This window comes from Ursus maritimus, unplaced genomic scaffold, assembly GCF_017311325.1.
Source record: "Ursus maritimus isolate PB19 unplaced genomic scaffold, ASM1731132v1 scaffold_1, whole genome shotgun sequence".
In the NCBI taxonomy this organism is placed as follows: Eukaryota; Metazoa; Chordata; class Mammalia; order Carnivora; family Ursidae; genus Ursus; species Ursus maritimus.
In genome coordinates this window covers 3,433,469-3,456,428 of record NW_024423343.1, presented here as the reverse complement: position 1 = coordinate 3,456,428, position 22,960 = coordinate 3,433,469, and the positions used below count along the sequence as shown (strand labels likewise).

The 22,960-nt window shown below is 56.6% G+C and overlaps 1 protein-coding gene across 1 annotated transcript in view; it reads left to right on the top strand.

The window, feature by feature from the left end:
• Positions 1-22,960, top strand: part of RAMP1 (receptor activity modifying protein 1) — a 42,652-nt gene that overhangs the window by 5,013 nt on the left and 14,679 nt on the right. The window contains exon 2 of the mRNA XM_040638679.1: positions 9,399-9,537. Within this exon, the coding sequence (XP_040494613.1) occupies positions 9,399-9,537 (139 nt within the window). The remainder of the gene's footprint in view (positions 1-9,398; positions 9,538-22,960) is intronic.

Sequence of the window (22,960 nt, the reverse complement as noted above, 5' to 3'; positions counted from 1 at the left end):
GAACTTGCTCATTTTATCCAACACGTAATTATAGAGATAATTATCTTATTTTTCTGTTGTCTGTGGACATGCGCCTTCTCAGCCCGACTCTGGACGGAAGGCTTCATGTTGTTCCTTGATCGAAGACAACAGCGGCGTATCTCTGTTACGCGTCTGCAGCCCCACCCTGAAGAACCAGTCTTTTTCCTTGTTCGCTTTTGTTCTTATTGCTTAGCAATGGAACTAGTCCAGTCACTTCTCTGCTTGGCCTCTGGGCTGCCTTCCCCAACTTTCTGTCTCCTGGCCATTGCTAATATTTTCTAGCGTTTCCGTGTTTGTGGTTTTAATTTCTTCTTTAGCATATGAATTATTTGGAAGCAAGTTGTTTAAAATCCCAAGAGCTCAGGCTCCTTGGTTTCTCCCCTGGTATTGCTGTTTTATTGCCCTGAGCCCAGGGGAGTGGGTCACGGACCACCCCTGTGTGTTCGGGTTCCTTCTCAGCCTTTCAAAATTTTCCTTTGTAAGTGGCCCAGAAACCAGGGTAGGAGCCTGAGGTTGTGTGTGTCGATTCTAGTCTTCGTGGTAAACTCCGTCACGTAGGCGTCCTTGTTTACTTTCGTCTCCCCGCTCCGTCAGCGGCTGTGGCAAAGCCCCGCAGGCCGTCGGGTGGCGGGAGGGCCCGGCGGCCGAGCCCTGTGTGCGCTGGGTGGACAGAGCCCGTGGGGCGCTCACGCACCCAGCCCTGCAGGCCACGGCTTCCAGCGGCCCCCTTCTCGCTCCTTCCATTTTACTGTTGTGTTTTTAACTGTGGTAAACTACGCATGACATCAAACTTACCATCCCGGCCATTTAAAGTTCTGGGGCGCTAAGGCCACTCACACTGCTGCGCATCCACCACCGCCATGGTCTCCAGAACTCCCCGTCTCCCCAGCCCGTAACTCTACCCATTAGACACGCAGCCGTGGGCAACACCAGCGCCTCCAGCCCCGGCTCCCACCGTCCCGCGGCCTGTGAGGGCGACGGTGGCGAGTACCGCCGGGGAGCGGGGTCCCACGGGCTTTGCGTTGTGGTGCCGGGCTTCCTTCGCACAGCGTGGGACCTTCGAGATTCACCGGTGTGCAGCGCGTGCCGGGTGTCCTTGTCAAGGCTGCATTACCGTTCCGTGGTGTGGATGGACCCCGCTTCGTGCATCCACTCCTGGGTCGCCGGCCATCCGGGTGCTCCGCTCCTGGCCGCTGTGACTAACGCTGCAGGGAGCACAGGTGCGCGCGTTCCTGTTGCAGACGTGGCCGCCTAGAGCGGGACTGCGGGGGCGCAGGGTAGCTCCGTGTTCGCTGTTCCCGGCCACGATGGCGTGGCCAGCAGGGACGCACGGAGCTCCTCCACACCCTCCCCGACGCGTGTTCTTGTTCGGGGCCTGACGGTGGCCGTCCCAGCAGGCGCGAGGGGCCATTCCTTGCTTTGTCAGGGATGACAGTGTGGTTTCTCACTTCCGAGTCTCACGCTTTCGGACACCGCTGCCCACCGTGTGGATGTCATTCTCCGTCACTCAGTTTTCTGGCCTGATCAAGCGTCCTGTTTTCTCATGGATTCAGGGGACACATTAACAGGTGCCCTCACGTTCAGCACAGAGCAGGCCCTTGGAGGAGGGCAGGGGGGAGGGAAGCAGGGTCTCTCCAGAGCAGGGGTGTGCCAGGAGGATCTCGGTCAGGTGACAAGCAGTGAATCTGCTTGATACAGGCTTCGTGGCAGCGAGCTGTTGTGCGAATGGGAAACGAAAGGGCCGTGGGCCTGAGAGGACTCCTCCTCTTTTCCCTTGACCGGCTGCTCGGAGAGGGGGTCGGGAGTGGGAATTCCTCCTGCTGGGGGTGGGGAGCATCTCGGGGGGTCAGTGTGCCTCGGAGGGAAGCACAGCAGTGGGGAGATGCCCAGGAACCACGCGGAGAATGCCGGGAGGGGCCGCGGCAGCCACGCAGGGCCTGGCTCAGGAGAGCCAGCGGGAGGGAGGCAGGAGCGGGTGCTCCGAGGGGCAGGGGAGTTCGTCCGCGGGGCCTAGGCATCTCCTCTGGGACAGCTCCCTGCAGGCAGTCCTGGTCCTGACCTGTCGCTGAGTCCCCTGCGCGGTGATTTTCTTGTAAATCGTATGTTGGTACCGCTGCCTTGGGTATTGTCAAACCTATTCCAAATGGGCTCCTGCAACTGGGGAGCTGTGAAAATTAGTTTATAAAATCCTGAAAATCCGTTTGCCCTCCTCTGGCGGCATCACGCGTCCCTGCAGGACGCTTGTGGTGTTAGTGGGGCGTGGGCTCGAGTTTGCGTCCCTGCGCAGACAGGACTCTGCAGACCTGCGGCGGCTCGGCTCGCTCTTCTCAGCTTGACCTCGCGCTGCTCCTTTGCAGGAGTGGTCCTCCCGGGGCGGGGAGGGGGTCCTACGCTCTCGTCCCCGGGGACCCTGCACGTCCCCAGACTTCAGTGTTGACTGGCTGGTGGCCATCCATCGCACGGGCCTCCCACCTCTGGAGCAACACCCTCTCGACTGCTCGTGGGGAAGATGGCCCTGAGGAAGCCAGCCTGCAGAGATGCCTCCACTCGGGTCTCAGAACCCCTGCGGCCCTCGGTCAGCCGCAGGCTCTGGGGCTGCCGTCTCTGGCGCTGAGGGGGCCGCCCTCACTGTCTCTCCCATGTGTTCTGAGATGAGCGTGCCAGGAACTGCATCCTGGTTCCTCCACTCCTGGGCTGTGTGACTCTGGGCAGGTCACTTAACCTCTCTGTCCCCCTCTGCAAAATAAGAGAGTAATAACGCAGATCCTACTAGTTATTCGCAAGGACTGAACAGGTGAATGCCTGTAGAGGGCTTAGGACAGACTTAGGCCACGTGAGGTGTGGTGATCTCCTCCCCAGGCGCACGTCCCTGGCAGGCAGCAGTGCGAGGGGAAGCAGGGATTCCCCCGGAGCTGGTGTGGGACCGACCTAGAGCCAGAACTGCATTCTAGCCGTTTATACCCAACTTGCTTCCAGAAGGAATACAGATGGGGGCTCCTGGCAGAGACACGGGTGTCCCGAGGTGCCCACGTATGACGTGGTGTCACCGCAGCTCCAGCACCCTGTAGAAGAGACAGAGGAGGAGCACTTCAGAGGACAGAAGAGAAGAAAATTTGAAACTAAGCAATCATTGCTAGTATTTAGGAAAACAGTAGCATCTAGCGCAATTCAGGAGACCCTGGTTGAGGAAAGGTTGAGGCCCAGCCCACGCTGAGCTTTCTAGAAGCCAGAAGAGGCCTGAGAAGTGACAGGGCTGTCACAGGCGAGGATTGGGAAGCTCCCCGCACGCTCGCTCCTTCCTTTCCTGTGCAGTCAGCCCCCCAGACTGCCCAGAGGCCGGCTGCAGGCAGGCGCTGCCTCCGGGTGGGGCGCAGGCCCCAAGTCCCTGCGGTCAGCGGCTCAGGACGGGCTCCTGCTGGCGGTTACGACGGGTCAGAGGAGGGCTGTGGACCGGGCAGGGTGGAGGAGGTAGATAGCTCATGGGGCCTTGAGGGCCGAGCAGGACTTTTTACTGGACACACAAGAGTGTTAATTTTTTCAGTTTGTTGTTTTGTTTTTTGTTTTCATTTTTCCAAATAGGCTGAGGACGGCTGAGGGCAACATGTTCAAACCGAGTTCTGGGTACGTCATGCTCTGGGGCACTCCGTGACAGCCCGGGCATGTAGCTTCCTGGGGATTTGGGTTCCCAGGGGGTAAAACCAGGGGAGTCCTGGAAGTGGGTGGCACTCTCCCCGCCGGCCCCGTGAGCAGGAAATGATTCACGGCTGCAGCAAGAACCCGCAGAGCGAGGTTTCTTCTGGTGGCTGTTGAAGATCTGCAGGGAGCAGAGCGATCACATTTTATCAATCATAGGCTCTTCTAAGCTGTGGGAATATAAAGGAGCATAAAGCAAAAAGTCAAGCTCATCTGGAATCACACCGCTCAGAGAGCTTGGCATCTCCTTCGTAATGATTGTGTCCGCAGCCTCCCTGGGGAGGCTGTAGAAGGTCGGATTGTATTTGGAAGGTTCCAACAGGTGTACACCTGTGTGGACTCTAGACTGAGCACATATCGCCCTCGCCCCTGCAAGTGTCCTGGCCTTTGTCATCTCCCCTGCCTGCCCCTCCCCGTGTCCCTCCCCAGCACCCCTGCTGGCCACTGGGGGCAGGCCTGGAGTGTCCCATGAGTCGCTAAGCATGGCTCACGTTGAAACCCCGCAGGGGTGGGCTGCTTGTTTTGAGGCGGGATCGCTTCCGGGAACAGCACAGCCTCTGGAGCGCAGTCCCGGGGGCCCACCTGGTGCAGGAGGCGCCCACTTCTCAGACCCAGAGGTGAAAGCGCCTGCCCACGCCCCAGGCCAGGCCTCCTCCGTGCGAGGTCTCTGGAGGTCCCTCCCCCGGCTCACAGGCACCTCGGGGACACTCGACTCGGGCCCCAGCCGGGCCCCCTGCAGGAAGGCCTCCCAGCTGCTCCCCTTCCCACAGCTCGGCCCCACCCGTCACCCCCACCGCCCCCCAACCCCAGGGCTGCAGGGCAGTGCAGGGTCTAGACGTCTCCCTCTGCAAATCCAAAATCAGCAGCAGCACGCAGGCCTTCCTGCCAGACAGGCAGCCACAACCCAAGGAAATGGGCCCCGTCGGGTTCACACTTCTGGGGCCCTCATCTCTCGTTTGAAAACCCAAACCGAAGGTCTCCGCACGGCTGTCCGGCAGCCCCGAGCCCAGAGGGCCCCCCCACCCCGGGAGCCCGGCGGCCCTGTCTGTCTGGTCCCCAGTCCTCCGCCTGAGGGGTCTGCCGCCTCAGGTGGCCAGTGTGCCGTCTCCCCCTGCGGAGAGAGGGAGCTGTTTCTTTGAACTCTCCCTAAAAGGACAGCTAATTCCTAAATAATGCCCATGCCGGGGAAGGTTCCTGTGCGAACACGCCGAGGACAGAATGCCGTCTGCTCACAGCCTCCGCACACGGCCTTTTAAAGACTCGACTACGAGTGATGACGTTTGCAGCCAGACAGGAATGGGACCCGTTTGGCCCCAGGCAGCTGGTTTTAAAACTTCTGGCAATTCTAGTCGGTTTTAAAACTGTAAGGTACCCTCGTTCCAATGGAAGAAATCCCACGAGACCTGTTGAAGAAAAACTAAGTGTTGTCTCCTGTACCTAAAAATGAACCTGGTTCCAGATTCTCGTGAACAGCCTGCCCAGCTCACCCCAGTTGTGGAACGGCCGCGGCTCTGCGCTCCCCCAGGACAGGGGGAGAAGGCAGTGTGTGTGGGGAGGGATCTTTCATCCCGGGGCCAGGGTCCCGCCCTGGGGAGGAGCAGTGGCTCACGGAGGTGGGAGCTGCAGCATCCAGGGGACTAGCCCAGAGGCAGGCCAGGGTCAAGGCCACGGGGCCGCTCGTACAGTGGACGTAGCTGCCGGGGCAGCCAGACAGGGCCGGCCAGGGGAGCTGGGGCCAGGGGGCATCTCTCTGCAGCCTGCGGGCGACAGGAGGAGATGGGCCCGGTTATACCGGGGTGGGGACAGAGCAACAGGAGGGACTGTAGCCTGGGGACGTGCCCTTCCTTTTGGTCCCCAGGTTGGGGGCCCCCAGCGGAGGGGACGGCACCACGTCCCTCGGGGCCGGCTCTGCTGGACGATAGTGCAGCCCCTCCTTCCCCAGCAGATTCCTCCGGTGCTCACGTGAGCCCACGAGTCCTGCCTGAGAGGCACATCGCCTTCACCCGCCCGAGATCTGACCCTTCCAGAGCGGGACGGGAGCCGACAGCCGGAAGCTCCCTTGCTCCACTCCCACGCGGACCGTCACTGACGTTCTGCTGGGGTCCCCGACTTGACGTTGGACAGATACTGACGTGCAGAGCCGCTGTGTGCCCGGGAGGCCGCGCACACACGTCTGAAAGGCTGGGAGAGGAGAGGTGGCCAGCATGGTTCGGAGAAAAAACCGCTCTCAGGGCCCAGAGGCAGTGGGCTGGGGGGGCTCAGGGGAGGTGGCTGGGAGCCCTCGGAGGAGGGGTCAATGGCCGCGGACAGGCCACGTTTGGGCCCGGAGTTCGCTGGGGAAGGGCGTCCCTGGCAGGGAGACAGGCAGGGTGCTGGAGGCAGGGAGGGGGGTGACAAACGGAGGGGTGACCTTGGAATGAGGCTGGATGGGCAACTTGGGATTCCTTCTGTGAGTCGGTGTCTGATTCCTCCTGAGTTCCCCGTGAGCCCCCGCACCTCACCTGTCCACGGCAGGCGGGCTTTCTTAGGGGTACCTGATGGGGCAGGTGTCGCCCCTTCCCCAAGCCTGCCCAGACCACGCCAGGGTCATCACCGCTGGTCCTTGGGGCGCACCCGCCGTGCCCGTGTGGGCTCCCTGAGGCACACACCTGGGCTGCTGGGAAGTGGCAGGAACTCAGGTGGGTGGGAGGCTCCTAAGGGCAGGGGGGCGCCCGGCTCTGCCCTCCTCTGCTGCTCGCTCCGGCCAGGGCTCTCCTTCCCGGGGCGTCGAGGGACAGGTGGCCTCGCCCGCCTGGGGTTCCTTGGGAGACCCTCCGAGAAGCTTTCCCCACATGCCAGCCTTTCATCCCCGCCCTCCCCGCCCGCCCTTTCTCCCTAGCTTCTCAGGCCAAAAGCCCAGGAGCCTTCCAGGGTGCCTTGCCAGCCCCAGTGGGACCCGTCCCCAGGGGACGCCCTTCAGGGCAGTGGGCACAGGGACGGCTGGGCCTCCCCTCTACCTGTGTGTGCCGTGGGGCTTGCTGTGTGTTTTGCCCGGGGTTTTCTTTTTCTTTCATTGTTGTGAAATTTCGCTGCGTCGGCTTCAGCCACCCTGCGAAGATGTGTGCAGCCAGGAGTCTGTCACTTAATTGGTTCAATGAATTAGTTCCCCCTCCCACGCACGTCTCACGTTCTGGTGGAATCGGTGGGTCTCAGGGCCTTTACGTAAATCCTCTGGAAGCACGTGGAGCCCCCAGCCTCCACAGAGGTTCTCCTGCTGTATGTCTTTCTGGAACCCCCGGGGTATCAGTTCCCTCTGAGCACGGTCACCCCCCCCGACCCCAAGTCTTGGACCCTGCACGGCACAGTGTATGGTCACATGCTTGGGGCTGGGCACCTGTCCCCTTCCTGAGAGCGGCCATTGTCTTGAGGGAACAGCTCTTGCCCACTGGTGACGTCCTGGCGTGTCTTCCGGAGCCACAGGCTCTGACCATACTTGGACCTCCTGCCCAGCCTCCGCCAGCCCCGCACCACTGCCCTCTCCTGGGACTTCCGGAGGCCGTGGGGAGGGGACACCTGAGGGCCACTTCAGGCCTTTGCTGCCAGTGCTCCCAGCTGCCTGCAGGTGGCCTCTGTGGCTGGCCTGCCCCCAGGTCCTCAGTGTCAATCTGTGCTTCTGTTGAAGGCTGCCAGTCAGCTCTGTAACAGAGCTGTAACCAATACTATTCTTTACTTCTTCCTCTCCCAGTTTGACGCCTTACTCTGGGAGCCCGTTGTTGCCTCTGCCCCACCCAGGGCTTCAGCTTCCCATTCAGCACTCCATTCTGGCATGGCTATGGGCTGGGTCAGAGCCCTGGTCTGCCGTGTGTGGAATTCATCCTCCTGCCCACCCATCTCTCCATCTGTCCATCCATCATCCGATTATCCATCATCCATCCATCCAATCATCCATCCATCCATCCATCCATCCACCCATTCAACCATCTGTCCATCCATCCATCCATCCATCCAGTCATTCATCCATCTACCCATGCACCCTCCCGTCCATCTACCTACCTATCTACCTATCCACCTACCTACCCACCCATCCAGTAACTAGCCACTGAGCCCTCAGGAGTTGCATTCTAGAATGGCACTTCACAGCCTGCTGTTATCACCCCCATCTGTGACCCCCATCACCCCCTCCATCATCTGCCCCCAGGTCTACAGCGAAAGACAGGTCAGGCCCTCCACTACACTGCCCAGCTTCCTGCCTAGTCCTCAACCTCTTGGGACTGGGCATTGGCTGAGTGTGGGGCCCACGGTAGGTGAGACAAGTTCCAGCAAGCCTACACCTCTTCTGGTCCTGGGATCTTGGACCCGCTTCTGAGCCCCAGAACTTCAATTTCCCCTTCTAGTAAGGTGATGATTGCAGTAGGACCTGCCTCCATGATATCTGCATGTGAAGAGCTTCGGGCAGTGCTCGTGCATCATAGGGGCTGGAGTACCAGTTCCTCTACTTTGTACTCTTGGAACATGAGGCAGAGAGGGGCAGGAGTCTGAGGGGCCATGGGGTGAGCCCACTCAAGTACACACCCCCTTCTAGGTCATGTTTCAGAGTCAGGGACCCCAGAGCTCCCTACACAATCTGTGTGTCCTGAGGGCTACCACCCTTTCCTTGGGTGGGCCATTCCACCTGCTGTCTTATGCAGTCCCCAGGCCCGAGAGCTGCAAGGGGCAGCTGGGTGTCCACACATGTCCGTGAGGCCCATCAAGGAGTCCAAGAATTCCTGGTGGAGCCCTGGCTTCCCAGATCCAGGCTTCATCCAGGAATTTGGAAAGGCCATGATGGTAGGGTGGGGCTGGAGAGCCTTGTGGGCAGACAGCCGGCATAGCTTGGGGGCAGTAGGTGGGCCAGGCCTTGAAGAGGGCAAGTGAAGGGCCCCCACCCTGGCCCTGTTGTCCCAGAGACGGGCAGAGGAGGCGGGTGGTCAGCCTGAAGAGGAGGAGGGGGGAGGCCAGGAGTGGGGACCCAGGGAAAATCCTCCCCTGCCCAGCAGCCACCGGAGCCACTTGTGAGCTAAGGGGGGAAACGAGGGAGTTTTGATTTGTGCGGTGCGTTGCTTAACTTGTGGAGCTCATTTCGTCAAGTGGGAGGGCAGAGCACACGTCACATCACAGTTCGTCAGCTTGGTTTGTAACTGGTCAGTATCCGGACCCAGGCGATGTGAGCCAGGGCCTCCTCAAGGCTGCTGAGCTGTTCCTGGGGCTGAGAGCTGCAGCCTGGACCCCACGTTCTGGCCCGAATTGGCCAGTGGCCTGGTGGCACCACGGGGAGGAGCCTGCGTGCAGTGCCGGAGGTCCTTAGTTTCCCCGTGTGTGCAGTGGAGGTGCTGGGAGTTGCGTCGGGGGTTGGCGTGAGGATGGAGTGGTGCCTGAGTGTCAGACCCCGAGCCCGGGCCGGTGGGCACCCTGCTCCTGACGGTCAGTGCCCGCAGAGGGAGGTGCGACCCCCTGGCCCAGTGTGCACAGAGCTCCGGGAGGAGCCATCAGGCCCTCGGGCAGCAGGCAGGGCCTTGCCTGGGTTCTGCTGGGGTCCTTGAGCCACAGGCTCCCTCTCCAGGGATCAGGCGGAAGCGGGCTCTGGGCCGGGCCCCCCACAGGTGCGCAGGGAAGGCGAGGGAGGGCGGGCAGGGTCGGCTGACGGTTCCTGGGCGCTCTCATTGCAGTGCACCCTCTCCTCATGGCCACGGCCTGCCAGGACACCAACTACGGCGCTCTCCTCCAGGAGCTCTGCCTCACCCAGTTCAAGGTGAGCATGGAGGCCATCGGGAAGTCGCTGTGGTGTGACTGGGGCAAGACCATCGGGTAAGTCTCGGGCGCCCCCTGGTGGGAGGGGTGTGGTTGGGGTGGGGGCCCCAGGGCTTGGTGCGAGGAGTCCACTCAAGGCCCCTTTGAGGGTTTCTTTTCTAAGGTCTAGGGTGACAGAATGTGGCCATGGGCGGGGACAGCCTAAGAGGGAAGGAGGGGGCCAGCAACAAGTGAGTGTGGATGGAGGAGGCTGTGTCTGTGACGACCTGGGGCCAGGGGCGATGCTGGGCCTTGTCCAGAGGGTCCTCTGTGGTTGGACGGTTCCATCTGGCCGTGTCCCTCTGAGATGCTCATGGCCCATCCAAGGGCAGGCGCGTGGGGGACGGTCTAGTGCCTGTGGAGCTCCGTGACAGGAGCCCCCGCTTACAGGGGTGTCTCTGCTGGTTCCCTCGGTCCCCATGGTCAGGCTGGGGCTGTTCTTCCTTCCCTGCTCTGGGCTCAGAACTTCCTGCGACGATGGGGCAGGCTGTCACTAGAGGCGTGGCTCGTGAGTCTCCAAGGACAGCTGGCACTGAGCCCCTTCCCCTTTGTGACTTCGGTCTTCCTGCCAAAATGCCCTGCTTCCCACCTGGCTGGCTTCCTCCACGGCCTCCCTCGGCCTCCAGGGCCCCAGGCGCTCCTCAGCGGGCCCAGGCTCTTGGTCTTCCGGAGCAGGGACCGGAACGTGGCGTGTGTTCGCTGGAGGAGGGAGCAGGTTCGTGGGATCAGAACAGCCCGTTCTTCAGGCTAATTGGCCTTCTGCCTCCACAGAGGGATTTGTGCTTAAATGAGAGATTGCATGTTGATACAGTGCAGGGGAGACACGGTTGTGTTGCTGAAGGCAAGCGCTCCCCCTGCTTGTCCTGAGTGAGCGACCGTGCATCAGTGTGGATGGCCTGCAGGCGGGGGCCCGGCGGGAGACAGGGGAACGCCAGTGATGTCCCCAAAGAAACAGGGGTGACGTGTCTTTAGAAATGGGAGTCACCGCAGACTCTAGTGCTCTTGAGACAAAGGAAGAACTTACCACTGAGGCCACAGAAGGCGCCGTGGTCAGAGCCACGTGGCAGAGCAACAGCAAGCAGAAGCAGGGCTGAGTGAGGGGGACGTTGCCAGGAAACTTTTGTTTAAAAAGAAAATCAAGACATTGGAGGGAGCTGGAAGCAAACGTCCTCATCGTCACGGTGTGTCGGCCGGTCAGCTGGGAGTGGCCAGCCGCAGAGAGAGGGCACGTCCGAGTCCCTGGAACCCAGCCCTACGCTGTGTGACAGAGAACGAGTCTTGCTAACTGGGTGACTGAGATGGGAAGAATATCCTGGATTATCTGGGTGGGTCGGGTCCTTACATTGTCTCAGCTTGGCCTTTCGAGCAACATCAAATTGGCGTTCGTGTCCTTTGGACGTGCCCTCCTCCCCATCCTTCTCTGAGCACGTCCTTACTTTCTGGTACACGAGATTTTCCAGGACTGCCTTGCAGCTTTTCTGCCCTACTCCCCACCCCCAGAACCAGCCATTTCTGCAAGGAGCCCTGGTTCCTTTTATTGAAGAATGATGTCGTGGGGTACCTGGGTGGCCTAAGTCAGCTAAGCGTCCACTCCTGGTTTCGGCCTAGGACATAATCTCAGGGTCGTGACACAGAACTGGCCAGCACACTGTGCTTCTGAGAGTCAGAGAAGCAGCATTCCTCTCACCCGCTTTCCCCCAGCCCTGCCTGGCCCGTGGCTCCCACCCACTCCCACCCGCTCCCACCCGCTCCGCGAGGCGACCCATCTCATGCATTTCTGTGTCTTCCCTCTTGTGTCTCCTGTGCGTAGATGAGCAGGGGTATGGGTTTTTCTCTTACATGCTTCTCACATGGAGTATATTATACTAGAGGTAGTCTCCCGCTGTACTGTAGTGTACTGTGCTGTAGATATCCTTTTCCTTTAAAGATTTATTTATTTGAGAGAGAGAGCGGGGGAAAGGGCAGAGGGAGAGGGAGACAAGCAGATTCTCCGGGGAGCACAGAGCCCGACACAGGGCCCGATCCCACGACCCCGAGATCATGACCTGAGTCAAAATCAAGAGTCGGACGCTTAACCGACCAAGCCACCAGGGCGCCCCTGCCGTAGGTAACCTTATACCGTACTATAGATATTCTCATGCTGCTCTGTGCTGAAGATGTTCTTTTACTATGCTATGCCGTAGGTATTGTTACCCTGTACAGTGGATTATTTTTGTACTAGACTATAGATATTCCTTTAATTTTTTATTTAAATTCAATTAAATTAACATATACTTGTATTATTAATTTCAGAGGTAGAGGTCAGTTGCATACAACACACAGTGCTAATTTCTTCAAGTGCCCCCCTTAATGCCCGTCCCCCAGTGACCCCATCCCCCCACCCACCTCCCCTCCAGCAACCCTCAGTTTGTTCCCTAGAGTTAAGAGGCTCTTATGGTTGCCTCCCTCTGTTTTCCTCTTATTTTATTTTTCCTTCCCTTCCCCTATGTCCTCTGTTTTGTTTCTTAAATTCCATATATGAATGAAATCATATGGTATTTGTCTTTCTCTGACTGACTTATTTTTCTCAGCATAATACCCTCTAGTTCCATCCATGTCATTGCAAATGGTAAGATTTCATTCTTTTTGATGGCTGAGTAGTATTCCATTGTATACACACCACATCTTCTTATCCATTCATCTGTCGATGGACGTCTGGGCTCTTTCCATAGCTTGGCTATTGTGGACATTGCTGCTATGAACATTGGGGTGCAGGTGCCCCTTCGGATCACTGCATTTGTAACTTCGGGGTAAATACCCAATAGTGCAACTGCTGGGTCGTAGGGCAGCTCTATTTTCAGCTTCTGGAGGAAGCTCCATACTGTTTTCCAGAGTGGCTGCACCAGCCTGCATTCCCGCCAACAGTGGAAGAAGGTTCCCCTTTCTCCGCATCCTCCCCAACATCTGTTGTTTCCTGACTTGTTAATTTTAGCCGCTCTGACTGGTGTGAGGGGGTGTCTCATCGTGGGTTGGATCTGTGTTTCCCTGATGCTGAGTGACGTTGAGCACTTTTTCATGTGTCCGTTGGCCATCTGGATGTCTTCTTCGGAGAAATGTCTGTTCATGTCTTCTGCCCATTTCTTGACTGGATTGTTTGTTTTTTGGGTGTTGAGTTTGATGAGTTCTTTGTAGACTTTGGACACCAGCCCTTTATACAGATATTCTCATTGCACTGCTTTTTTACCTGCCAGTATATGCTGGAAATCCGTTCTTATCAGTGCATAGAGAGCCTCGTCACTCATTTTTGCAGCTGGATAACATTGCTCTGTGCATAATTTTCCAAGCACTTTCCCATCAAGAGGCATTTGGTTTTCCCAGTATTTTCCAATTTCAGGGAATGTTGAAGGGAAGGACCCTGTGCATATGCACGCTTATGTCAGAGCTGTGTCCCCAGGACGGCTCCCTGGGCACCGGGCTGCTGGGTGTGAGGTGGGAGCATGCTGTGCTGAGCGTGGCCTGTTTCCCCCCAGGAGGGCCCGCAGCGGGCAGCCCCACCCGCAGCATGAGGGAGCCGCTTCCTGCCATCCATCTGCACACCACGCTGTCAGGCATGAATCCTCGCCTCCTGCTCAGCCAGAAACAGGGTCTCCCTAGTGTGTCGGTTTGCGTTTCTCCAGTGACAAGTTCATCTTCTGTTCTCTTTTCTGTGAATGTTTGTTCGTGTCTTTTCCCCTTTTCTATCAGGTTTCTGGTCCTTTTTAAAGAGTTCTTTATTTCTATCTTCAAGATTTTATTTTTAAGTAATCTCTACCCCCCACATGGGCCTCAAACTCACAACCCCAAGACCAAGAGTTGTGGCTCTCCGTCCACCGACCGAGCCAGCCGGGCGCCCCTAGAGAGTTCTCCGTGTTAGAGGAGACATTAGACCCTTGTCTGCCGTGCACGTGAGACGTGCTCTCCCAGCTCGCTAGCTGTCTTTCCACTTCGTTTCCAGTGTTTCTGCTGCCATGTCTCCTTGTTTCCATGTGCGCATTAGCGTGTCATCCCCCACATCTGAGTCACAGCTGGACGGCCTCTCCCCACGCCGGGGTTCAGGGGGATCCGCTCATGCTTTCCCCTCAGTCTGTGGTCTCAGGGGCATGTCCCAACCACTGGCGCATCTGGACTTCATCCTGGGGGGCCACGCGCTAGGAAGCAAACTGTCTCCTTCCGGGTGAGCTGCCCAGTTGTCCTGTTCGTTCATGAGCCCACCTCTGTCCCCAGTGAGCTGAGATGTCACTTTGTCCTATGTCATCTCCCTCCATGCTTTGCCCGCGCCTTTGTAAGCGCTCCCTGATTCAAGCCTTCTCCATACCCCCTGCATCTATAACCAGAATTTCTCCTCCAGGACGGTCACTGGGTCCTTACTGCCTACTGATGCTTACTTATCACTCACCTCATTCCGAGGAAAGAGTTTATTATTACAGCTAGCATTTATTAAGCACCTACTATGTGCTAGGCATGGTGCCAATCACTTAGCATCTGTCGTCTCCAAAGTCTCAGCTCTTGACTCTCCCCAGGGGTACGAGATGGCTCCCTCCTGATTCTCAGGGGAGATGTGGACGCCCTGACTTTATAGAAGTGGGAGGTGGTTGATGGCTTTCAATGACCATCTCAGCCGCTGCCAACGTCCAGTGGGCCTGGTGGGGTCCGTTTGCGGTGGGCTACCAGGCCCGGTACTCAAGCCAAAGCCAGACTTTCCAGAGTCTCCTGGAGCAGTAGAGGTCTGGGGCATCTTGGAGCAGACAAGCTTGTCCAGATGATTGGATACAGGAAAAGAGAGGAGGGACCCAGAGAGAAGACTGGGCATGGCGAGGGGTGGAAGAGCTCCGTGTGTAAGCAGGAGGGCCACCAACACGACAGAACACAGTGTCCAGCAAAGGAGCAGGACCCCCAAGGTGGGGCAGTGACAAGCAGAGAGCCAGACTGCAGGCTGGTCCCAGGGAATTCTCCCAGGCCCGGCTGGAGGACGGCAGGCCAGGCAGGTGTCTGACAAAGGGTGCAGGTGCGGGGAGACACCCCTCCCTGAGCCGAGTGCAGCCAGGGCCTGTACCTGGGGTGCAGGTGGCGTCCCAAGAGCAGACCTGGGCAGTCGCTGGGGTCTGGGATCCAGCCCTAGGCTAATGTCGCGGGTAGAGAACTCAAAGGCACGAGGCCAGAATTCCCTGCTGCCTGCAGCCTGAGGTCATGGCTATCCTAGCAGCTGCGCTGGGCCTGATAGGACAGAGGGAAGTTCTGGATTCTGCTCCGAAGTCAGAGGATTTTCTTTGTGTGTGTGTGTGTATGTGTTAGTCACCATACAGTACATCCCTGGTTTCCAATATAAAGTTCGATGATTCATTAGTTGCATATAACACCCAGTGCACCATGCAATACGTGCCCTCCTTACTACCCATCACCAGCCTGTCCCATTCCCCCACCCCCCTCCCCTCTGAAGCCCTCAGTTTGTTTCCCAGAGTCCATAGTCTCTCATGCTTCATTCCCCCTTCTGTTTACCCCCCCTTTCTTCTTCCCTTTCTTCTCCTACCGATCTTCCTACTTCTTATGCTCCATAAATGAGTGAAACCATGTAATTGTCTTGGGATTTGGAACAGCTGCATGGCAAAGAAGACTTACCTTCCGCCCAGGTGACAAACGTGAGCCCCCCAGCCTTCTGTAGAACGCACACTCCGCAGGAGACGGGGACAGAATCCACCGTGGGGCACATGGGGGGCCTGCTCATGCCAGCTGGCTCTCTGGCCCCCAGGCTCGCAGGGCCACCTCTTGTGTCAGAGCAGACGGAGACCTCATGGGCCCTGCTTCACTTAGGACTTTGGATGGAAACACTGGGTCATTTGTGAAGTACTTCTCAGCAGTACCATGCGTCATTGCTCAGAGATAGAGACCTCGAGAGAAAGCAAAGGGCTGGCAAGAGCATTCAGGCCGTGTTCCAGCAAATGGACAATGACCCGCCCTGGGACTGTGGGTCTGTTTTGTTTTTGTACTTCAAGGGTTGTAATGGAGCTTATCCTGGGACCTTAGCTGTCCCGCATGGCTCTGCATTTAAATCGGTCCATGCCTGGCCTTGGACCCTGACCCCTGCTCCTCTGTCCTGAGAGTGGCTTGGGGGCTGCTCCAGAGTCCTTTCTTGTTTGGGGAGCTTGGGATTTCTCAGATTCCCCAGGTGTCTGCCCTGTCCCGGTCCCAGGTCCCCTCAGGGCAGATGGGCTCAGCAGGGCAGGTCCCCACCCCCACCCCCCATCCCCACCAGGCGCCAGACCAAGCCCATGATTTCCCCAGGGTTAGCTTGTTAAACTGCAGGCCTGGTCAACTAGTGGAAATGTAATGTCATTTAATGTATTAACTGGGAATATAATCTAATTTGGGGAGCTACAGAGAACATGGGAAAATGTATCATCAGAAACTCTCATCTCCAGAGACGTTCCTGTGGGTTTTGGGGAAGGAGAGAAAGAGCAGAACAGAGAAGGAGAAGAATCTCGAACATGAGAAACTCAGGAGGAAATGCTTGGCTTTGAAGTGACTGCATATGGGATTTTCTCCCCAAGACAAAAAGTGCTGGGTGGATTTAGGAGTCCCCTCGGGCAGGGGAAGATGTCATTGGGTCCCAGGGGAGTGCGTCATCACCTTCCATGACCAGTCCTCGGAGAACCCAGCTTCACCTTCACAATGGTCAAGGCGCCCCTCCTGTCTCTGCCCTGAAGCTTCTGGATGTGTCACTGCTGGCCGGTCTGGCCCAGTTTCCAGCAGCTTGCTAACACCATCTCCCCTGCCCACCTCCCTGGGGTCCCTCCCCACGTGCAGACCCTGTGCAGGGCCTGGCAAGCCTTCCAGCGGCCCAATTCTCAGGGGGGCTCTCCAGCCCTGGGAAGTGGGGGGGCAGCCCGGAGCGTTAAGGGAAGGACACAGAGCAGATGTTTAGGGTACCGCTGCAGAGCTGTGACCTCAGCCAAGAGCACGGGGCCCCAAGCTACCCACCTTGGCCCCCCGCACGGCCTCTCCCGGGGCTGCCCATCCCTCTGCTGCTGGAACAAAGAGCCTTCTTGTGTGTCTCCCTTCTAAGAGTCAAGTCAGGAAATTCTTCAGGGCTCGGAGGCAGCTCTGGAGCAGCTGCTTTTGTTATGAATCCCAACAGGAACTGAAAGGGAGGCATCCTTCTTCAGGCACAGAGGTCTCTCCAGGGCAGCGGCTGTGTCCTCGTCCTCGGAGGGACCCTGGCTGCACCCTCCCGTGTGGCCATGGCTGAGGTCTCGGGACGGGCCACGCCCAGGGAGCTCCGGAGCCCGCTGGCTACCTGTGCCCCCCACCCCCCGTGGGGGCCTCCCACCTGGCCGTGAGCTCCAGGGCTGGCTCCGGGTCTGTGCAGCAAGGCATGTGTGCGGGAACCCGCCCCGTGCTCACGAGCGCTCGGCCCCCCTTCTCGTCGGCAGGCCCTGGCCCACGTGCCCACTCCCCGCCCCATCTGCCCACCTGGCTGGGTGGGGGGGTCCTTCCAGTGTCTGCAGAGCCCAGGTGCACAGGGATCCTGACTTCTGGAGGCCTTCAGGGAGGGGGCTGCTGTCCTAGGAAAGTGGCCCAGCTTGCCCTTTGGAGCGAGGCTGGTTCTGCTGAGGCCATCCCTCCTGCTCCCCAGCCCGGGGCATCACTGGGGTGCTCTGGCCCTGTGGGAAGAGGTGTAGACACAGCTTTTCAGGGCCAGGGTAGGTGCTGTGGTCCTCACAGCTCTCTGCGCCTCTTAGCCTTCCCTCCCGTGCCCTTGGTGTGCAAACGTGGAGGGCGGGGGTTCGGACCCCTGAGCTGGGCCCAGAGCTCCCAGCAGCCAGAGGAGCTGTCTGCATTTTGGGGGGTGGGAAGCCCTCACAGGCAGCAGCAGCATTTCACGGGGCTGCCTCCTGTATGCCTGCTCTGGGGAGGGCTCTCATGATGAGCCCCACAGGGTCTGTGGATGGCCACCTGTTGGACTGGAGTCTTTTAGGGAATGGGAAGGAAGACCCCCCCCCCTTCCTCCTTGAGGAAGCTCCCAGAAACGTGTGTCTGCAGAGGCCAGAAACCGAGCAGTCCCATGTGGTGGGGGGGACGCTGGGAGCTAGGGAGCAGGACCGCCGGCCCTCGCTCCTCCATGGTCAGGGGCCACCGCATCGTCCTTGGGCCCCTTCACGTCCACCCCCCCGGGTCCTTCTGGCGGCGGCAGAGGGCACGCATGCTTCCCCAGACACAGCGGTGACCGCGTGGAGCCGTGGCACCACGCCTGCTGTGACAGCCATCTCCATCGAGTGATGAACTGCCTTGCTCCCCCACCTCCTCTCTCGGTATGGGGATGAAGTCAGGCCCGTGTGTCACAGTGTAAAAGGTCAGCAGCTGGGCGACACTACACAGATCCCAGCTGGGAGCGCAGGAGTGGGCAGGTGGGACGGATCCTGGTGACAGGGACCCGCGGTAACTCGCCTTCCACTCCCGCCTCCGCCTTGGACTCGCTGCTGTGACTCCCCGCTTCCGCCCAGCCAGAAAGGCCCCAGAAACGTCCAGGCTGTGCAGACAGGAGTTCGCAGTCCGGGGAGGGGGGCCGGGCTGGCTCACGCGGTGCTCCACCGAGCCTGCTCTCAGGCCCCCCCGCCCCCACCCGGGGCTGTGCCCACCAAGGGGGGCAGGGAGCACGTGGCAGGAGACATGCAGCACCACACATGTCAAGCTTGGTGCAGTGGGTGCGGCAGGGTGGGGGTCACAGCTGCTGCTCCCCCCAGTGCTGTCCCCCCACTGCAGACCTTCAGCCTAGCACTCCTCCTGCCCCCAGGGTCTCCCTAGGACCCGTCCTCGGTCATTCTGTTGGTGGCCACCTTTGGGGCACGCTCGGGGCCAGCGACGTTCGGTCCACTGTGGCAGGGCCCCGGGGAGCTGTGGCGCGGGGTGGCCGTCCGCCTGCCCCACGCGTATTTTGAGGACGGCTTTCTCCCCCAGTGGCTCACGGGACTTCAGCCCTGGGCACTTGTGCGCAGGGTGCCCTGGATGCGTCCGGGACAGGTGCCTTCTAGCTCTGCCTTCCCGCTTCTCTCAGCTAAAGACACGGAGAAGCCGCTTTCTTAAAAATGCACTCCTTCCGAGTAGCAAGAGGTGAGTTTACCCTCACGGCCCCGGGCCAGCTGGACGCGGCCAAATTAACATCCTGATTTTCGCAATCCTGTTCTGTTGAGCCGCTTCCAGGTTTTTACTGTTATAAATGATGTGGCTCTGGGAACTCTGTACATACAGCCTTATTTCTTTTTCTGACTAATTTCTTTTAGAATTCTTGCAAATGAACTTACTACAGCCCATGCCACGAACATTCTGTGGTTCTTTTTTTCTTTTTTAAAGATTTTATTTATTTATTTGACAGAGAGAGACAGCCAGAGAGAGAGAGAACACAAGCAGGGGGAGTGGGAGAGGAAGAAGCAGGCTCATAGCAGAGGAGCCTGATGTGGGGCTCGATCCCACAACGCCAGGATCACGCCCTGAGCCGAAGGCAGACGCTTAACGACTGCGCCACCCAGGCGCCCCTCTGTTCTTTTTTTTAAGATTTTATTTATTTATTTGAGAGAGAGAGATAGTGAGAGAGCACGGGAGAGGGGGAGGGGCAGAGGGGGAAGCAGGTTCCCCGCTGAGCAGGGAGCCCGATGCAGGACTCGATCCCAGGACCCTGGGATCATGACCTGAGCCAAAGGCAGACGATTCACGGACTTAGCCACCCAGGTGCCCCCATTCTGTGGTTCTTGATAGATTTTGTCCAGTTGCCATTTTATTTTATTTTGTTTATTTTGATGCAAAGAGGTGGTTTTATTAAAGCACGGGGACAGGACCTGTGGGCAGAAAGAGCTGCTCTCCCGGTTGCCCTTTTAAAGAATTGTACTAATTTATATTACCGGCGGCATACGAAACTCTATTTCCTCACAGGTTTCTGTGTATTGAGTTTGTACAGACCTTAGTTTTGCAAGTTTAGGTGCGATTCTCTCTGCTAATGTGCCCGCCTGTGGCTGTTGGGAAGGAGAAGCTGTTCTCCTACAGCTGTTTGCAGGTTGTTTCTCCAGTGCAGGTTATCTGACCATAACTTTAGCCTCTTATCTTCTGAGTCACTGGGAGTATTATGAATCTTGTTTTACAAACTCCTGAACATGTAGAACTTAGCCATTTGTCATTTGTCCTAAATATGTTCTCTTCCCCTGTCCCTTGTATTTACTGTGGCGATGTTCGTGTCCCGTGTGTGAGAGATTATTCAGTTTACACGTGTGCCCTGACTCCTCGGAGCTCTGTGACTTGGGCATGGTCCTGTCCGTTCCAGAAACTCAGTCGTCACGATTTCGAGGGGGTCACATGGCCACAGTATGATGTTCTGCTTCTATCAAGCTGTTATGTATTTGGAATAACATTTCTCTTCTTAACACAGTGAGTAGTTTACATTAAGACAGGAATTAACATTTATTTCCTTCCTGCTTCAGCGATGCTAGCATAATTTGTCAAGTACTATTTCTGACCTCCGTTGTTTGGTTACAGTAGCTTAATACATGATATGTTCTTGTGTGCATTAGAACTGTTTCAGTTAATTTTTATTTATGTCTTGGGGCCATACCCTTCCTTCCCATCACCATGGCTCCATAATATTTTCTACAATTTAGAAGATCTCATTCTCTCTTAGTGTGGTCGTTCTCATTGCATTTCACATTATGTTTTGCTTTCTTTGATATATTTTCTGCCTGTTTTTCCAAAAGAATGAAGAACCATTCTGCCAAGTTCCGTAAGAGGTCATATTGAGATTCTAATTGAGATGGCCAGTCACCAATCGGTCAACAGAGAAGTGCCATCTGCTCTCAGGGATCCTCCCCGCGGCGAGCATCTCTGGCCCCTGTGTCCTGGCGATGGCAGCGGGCCTAGCGGGACTCATTGGCTGTTCCCTTCACATGCTGTCACTTAGCCATTAGTACAGAACGATCACAGCGGACCCGGCACAGAGCTCCAGCGGGACTCCGCTTGCAGGAATCCTGCTGATCCCATCACTGCCTAACCTCACTGGGCCTCTGTTTCCTCCCCAGTGAAATGAGTATAAAAACATTTCGCTTCTTTGACATCTCCTGATTTCCCTCTACAGAAGTTTCCTGGAACTTTTAGGATTAGGGTCACATTTGCCTGATGGAATATATGTGCTCAGCTGACCACAGGGGTCAAGAGTGGGAAATAATTTATGTGACGAGGTATTTATCTATTCCTCGCAAGTGCGATTGAACACGTCTCGAAAACCATCAGATCTACACGCGTGGGGGAGGATTTCTTCTTCTAGTTTGTTGATTCATTTGGGCTTTCTGTTTCTTGTTTCCTGTTTGTATTTCAGCAGTGCTCCTCGGGTCTGTATTCTTCACATTCTTCCCGAAAACGTAATGATGCATACTATCTCCTTAAACGTTTCAGATCTTCTGTATTCAAAATTTTGTTTAATCTTTGTGTTTTTCTCGTTCCTTTGTGTTCTCTGTGTAGAGGCCACGTCAGTCAGCAGAGGGAGATGACAAGGCCCACTTTTTTGTTCATCGTGCCCATTCTTACAGGTCTTTAGAAAACAGATTAGGTTTTACATAGCAATGTCTTTTAAAATTTTTTTGGCTTTAACTTTCATCATTCACTTTTCCCTCTTTTTACCTTTCCGAAAAAAAAACACTTGCTTCTTTCAGGAGATCGAATTTAGATGCTGATTACATCATCATTTTTTCTCACCTTTTTTTGAACCTAATAAAAGCAGTTAAGGCCGTGTGGCTTCTCCCTCGGGACCTTCTCTGCTGCTTTCTGCAGGTTTTGAGATGCCTGTGTTTCCATTGTATCAGACAGTTTTTTCCTTAGGCAAGTTCATTTTCATTCTCAAATGTATTTCTGTTTGGTTCTTAGTCTCTTCTTCTCTTGCTGGAACAAGAGAACAGAGAGTGGATAGTTTCTGCTCCCGTATTTTGTTGAGATTTTCTTTGAGATCTCGCACACGACCTTCTGTAAACACACCACCAGTCCTTGAAAACGAAGCATGTTCTATTTATCCCGTTTCATTCCCACGAAACAGCAGTGACCTCCGCGCTGTTGGGCCAGTCAGCTGCTTCCCGTGTTCCTGAACATTCTCTGTGCTTGATAATGGAGGAGTGGGTTCTTCGGTTTCTGTGTCATTGTTCTGCGGTTTCTGGGCACGTAGATCTTACTCTGTTTCTGCAGCATTTAGATGCCACGGTGGTCTGCTGCGGGGATCGACCGGGAGCTAAGGTTACGACTCGGCACGTGTGATAGTTTTTGCCCGACGTTGTTCTTGGCCTCGTGTTAGCGTTGAAACACCAGTCTACGGCCCCTTGACGTTCACTCTCGCCTCCTCTTCCTCTTCTGGTGTCTCCTGCAAACCGTATGTTGCAGGGAGAGCCGTGAGCCTCATCACCAAGAAAACGACCTCGCGTGGGTCCCTTCTCTTCAACCTTCAGGTGTTCCATTTTTTTGTCTTGATTTTTTATCTTTTTACGCTGATTTCTTTTTTCTTCCCATTGTCAAAATGTGATGTCTTTTATCTTTCCAATGAGGTTGACAATTGGAAAACTCTTTGTCACTCAACCAGCTGCGAAATGTGAAATACAGACGTTCTGTCCTGTGTTGGTTTTCTTACAGGGTCAGACCACATATCCTGGCCTCCCCTCCATGAAAGAACCAGAGGCTGTCTCTCTCTCTTTCTCTCCTCATTGATTTAAGTTTCTAAAACCTGCTTCTCCTCTCCATCCTCTATTTTTTCTTCTTCACACCGCGTGGTTCTGACTTTTGTCAGCAATACCCCTTGGTCTGATCGGGCTCTTGGCTACACATCTTTGCAAATAGGCTGTGAATGTAGGCATGTCTTACTATTTTTAACTCGTTCCCTCTCACGCGTACCTTTTAAATTCTGGCGACTGCTTGAAGTAAATCCTAGAAATGAGCAGTATGAGTAATACGTTCTCAGGAGTCAAAAATATTTCAGGGGCTTTAGAAAGCTGCCTTTCTACAGGAGTGACAGCTTGGCAGGAAAATACACCTGCGACAAGCAGCCTTGTTCCTCAAGTTGGTGTAACTGGTGTTCCATTGTCTCTGGGTTTTTATCATGTCATCAGAGAAGGCAGAGATGGTTTCTTCTGTTTTAAATGTGACCTTTTCTTTCCAGTGTGGTTGCTTGCAGGTGGCTAGAGGCAGGGACAGGGAAGGGACGGTGACGGCGGGGGCGGGCAGGATGTGGGCCCAGAGCCCCATGACTGCTTAGGGGCTGCCTTCGGGGAGCCTTTGGGCAGCTTCCAAAACAGACCCTCAGGCCCTGGGCAGCCAGAGCCCCCAGGGACAGGAGCTGCCAGGGGGCACCAATGCCTGGTTCCCCTCCTCCAGCTTGTCCGGTGCCGGTAGGGGGAGCTTCAGGACCCCCTCC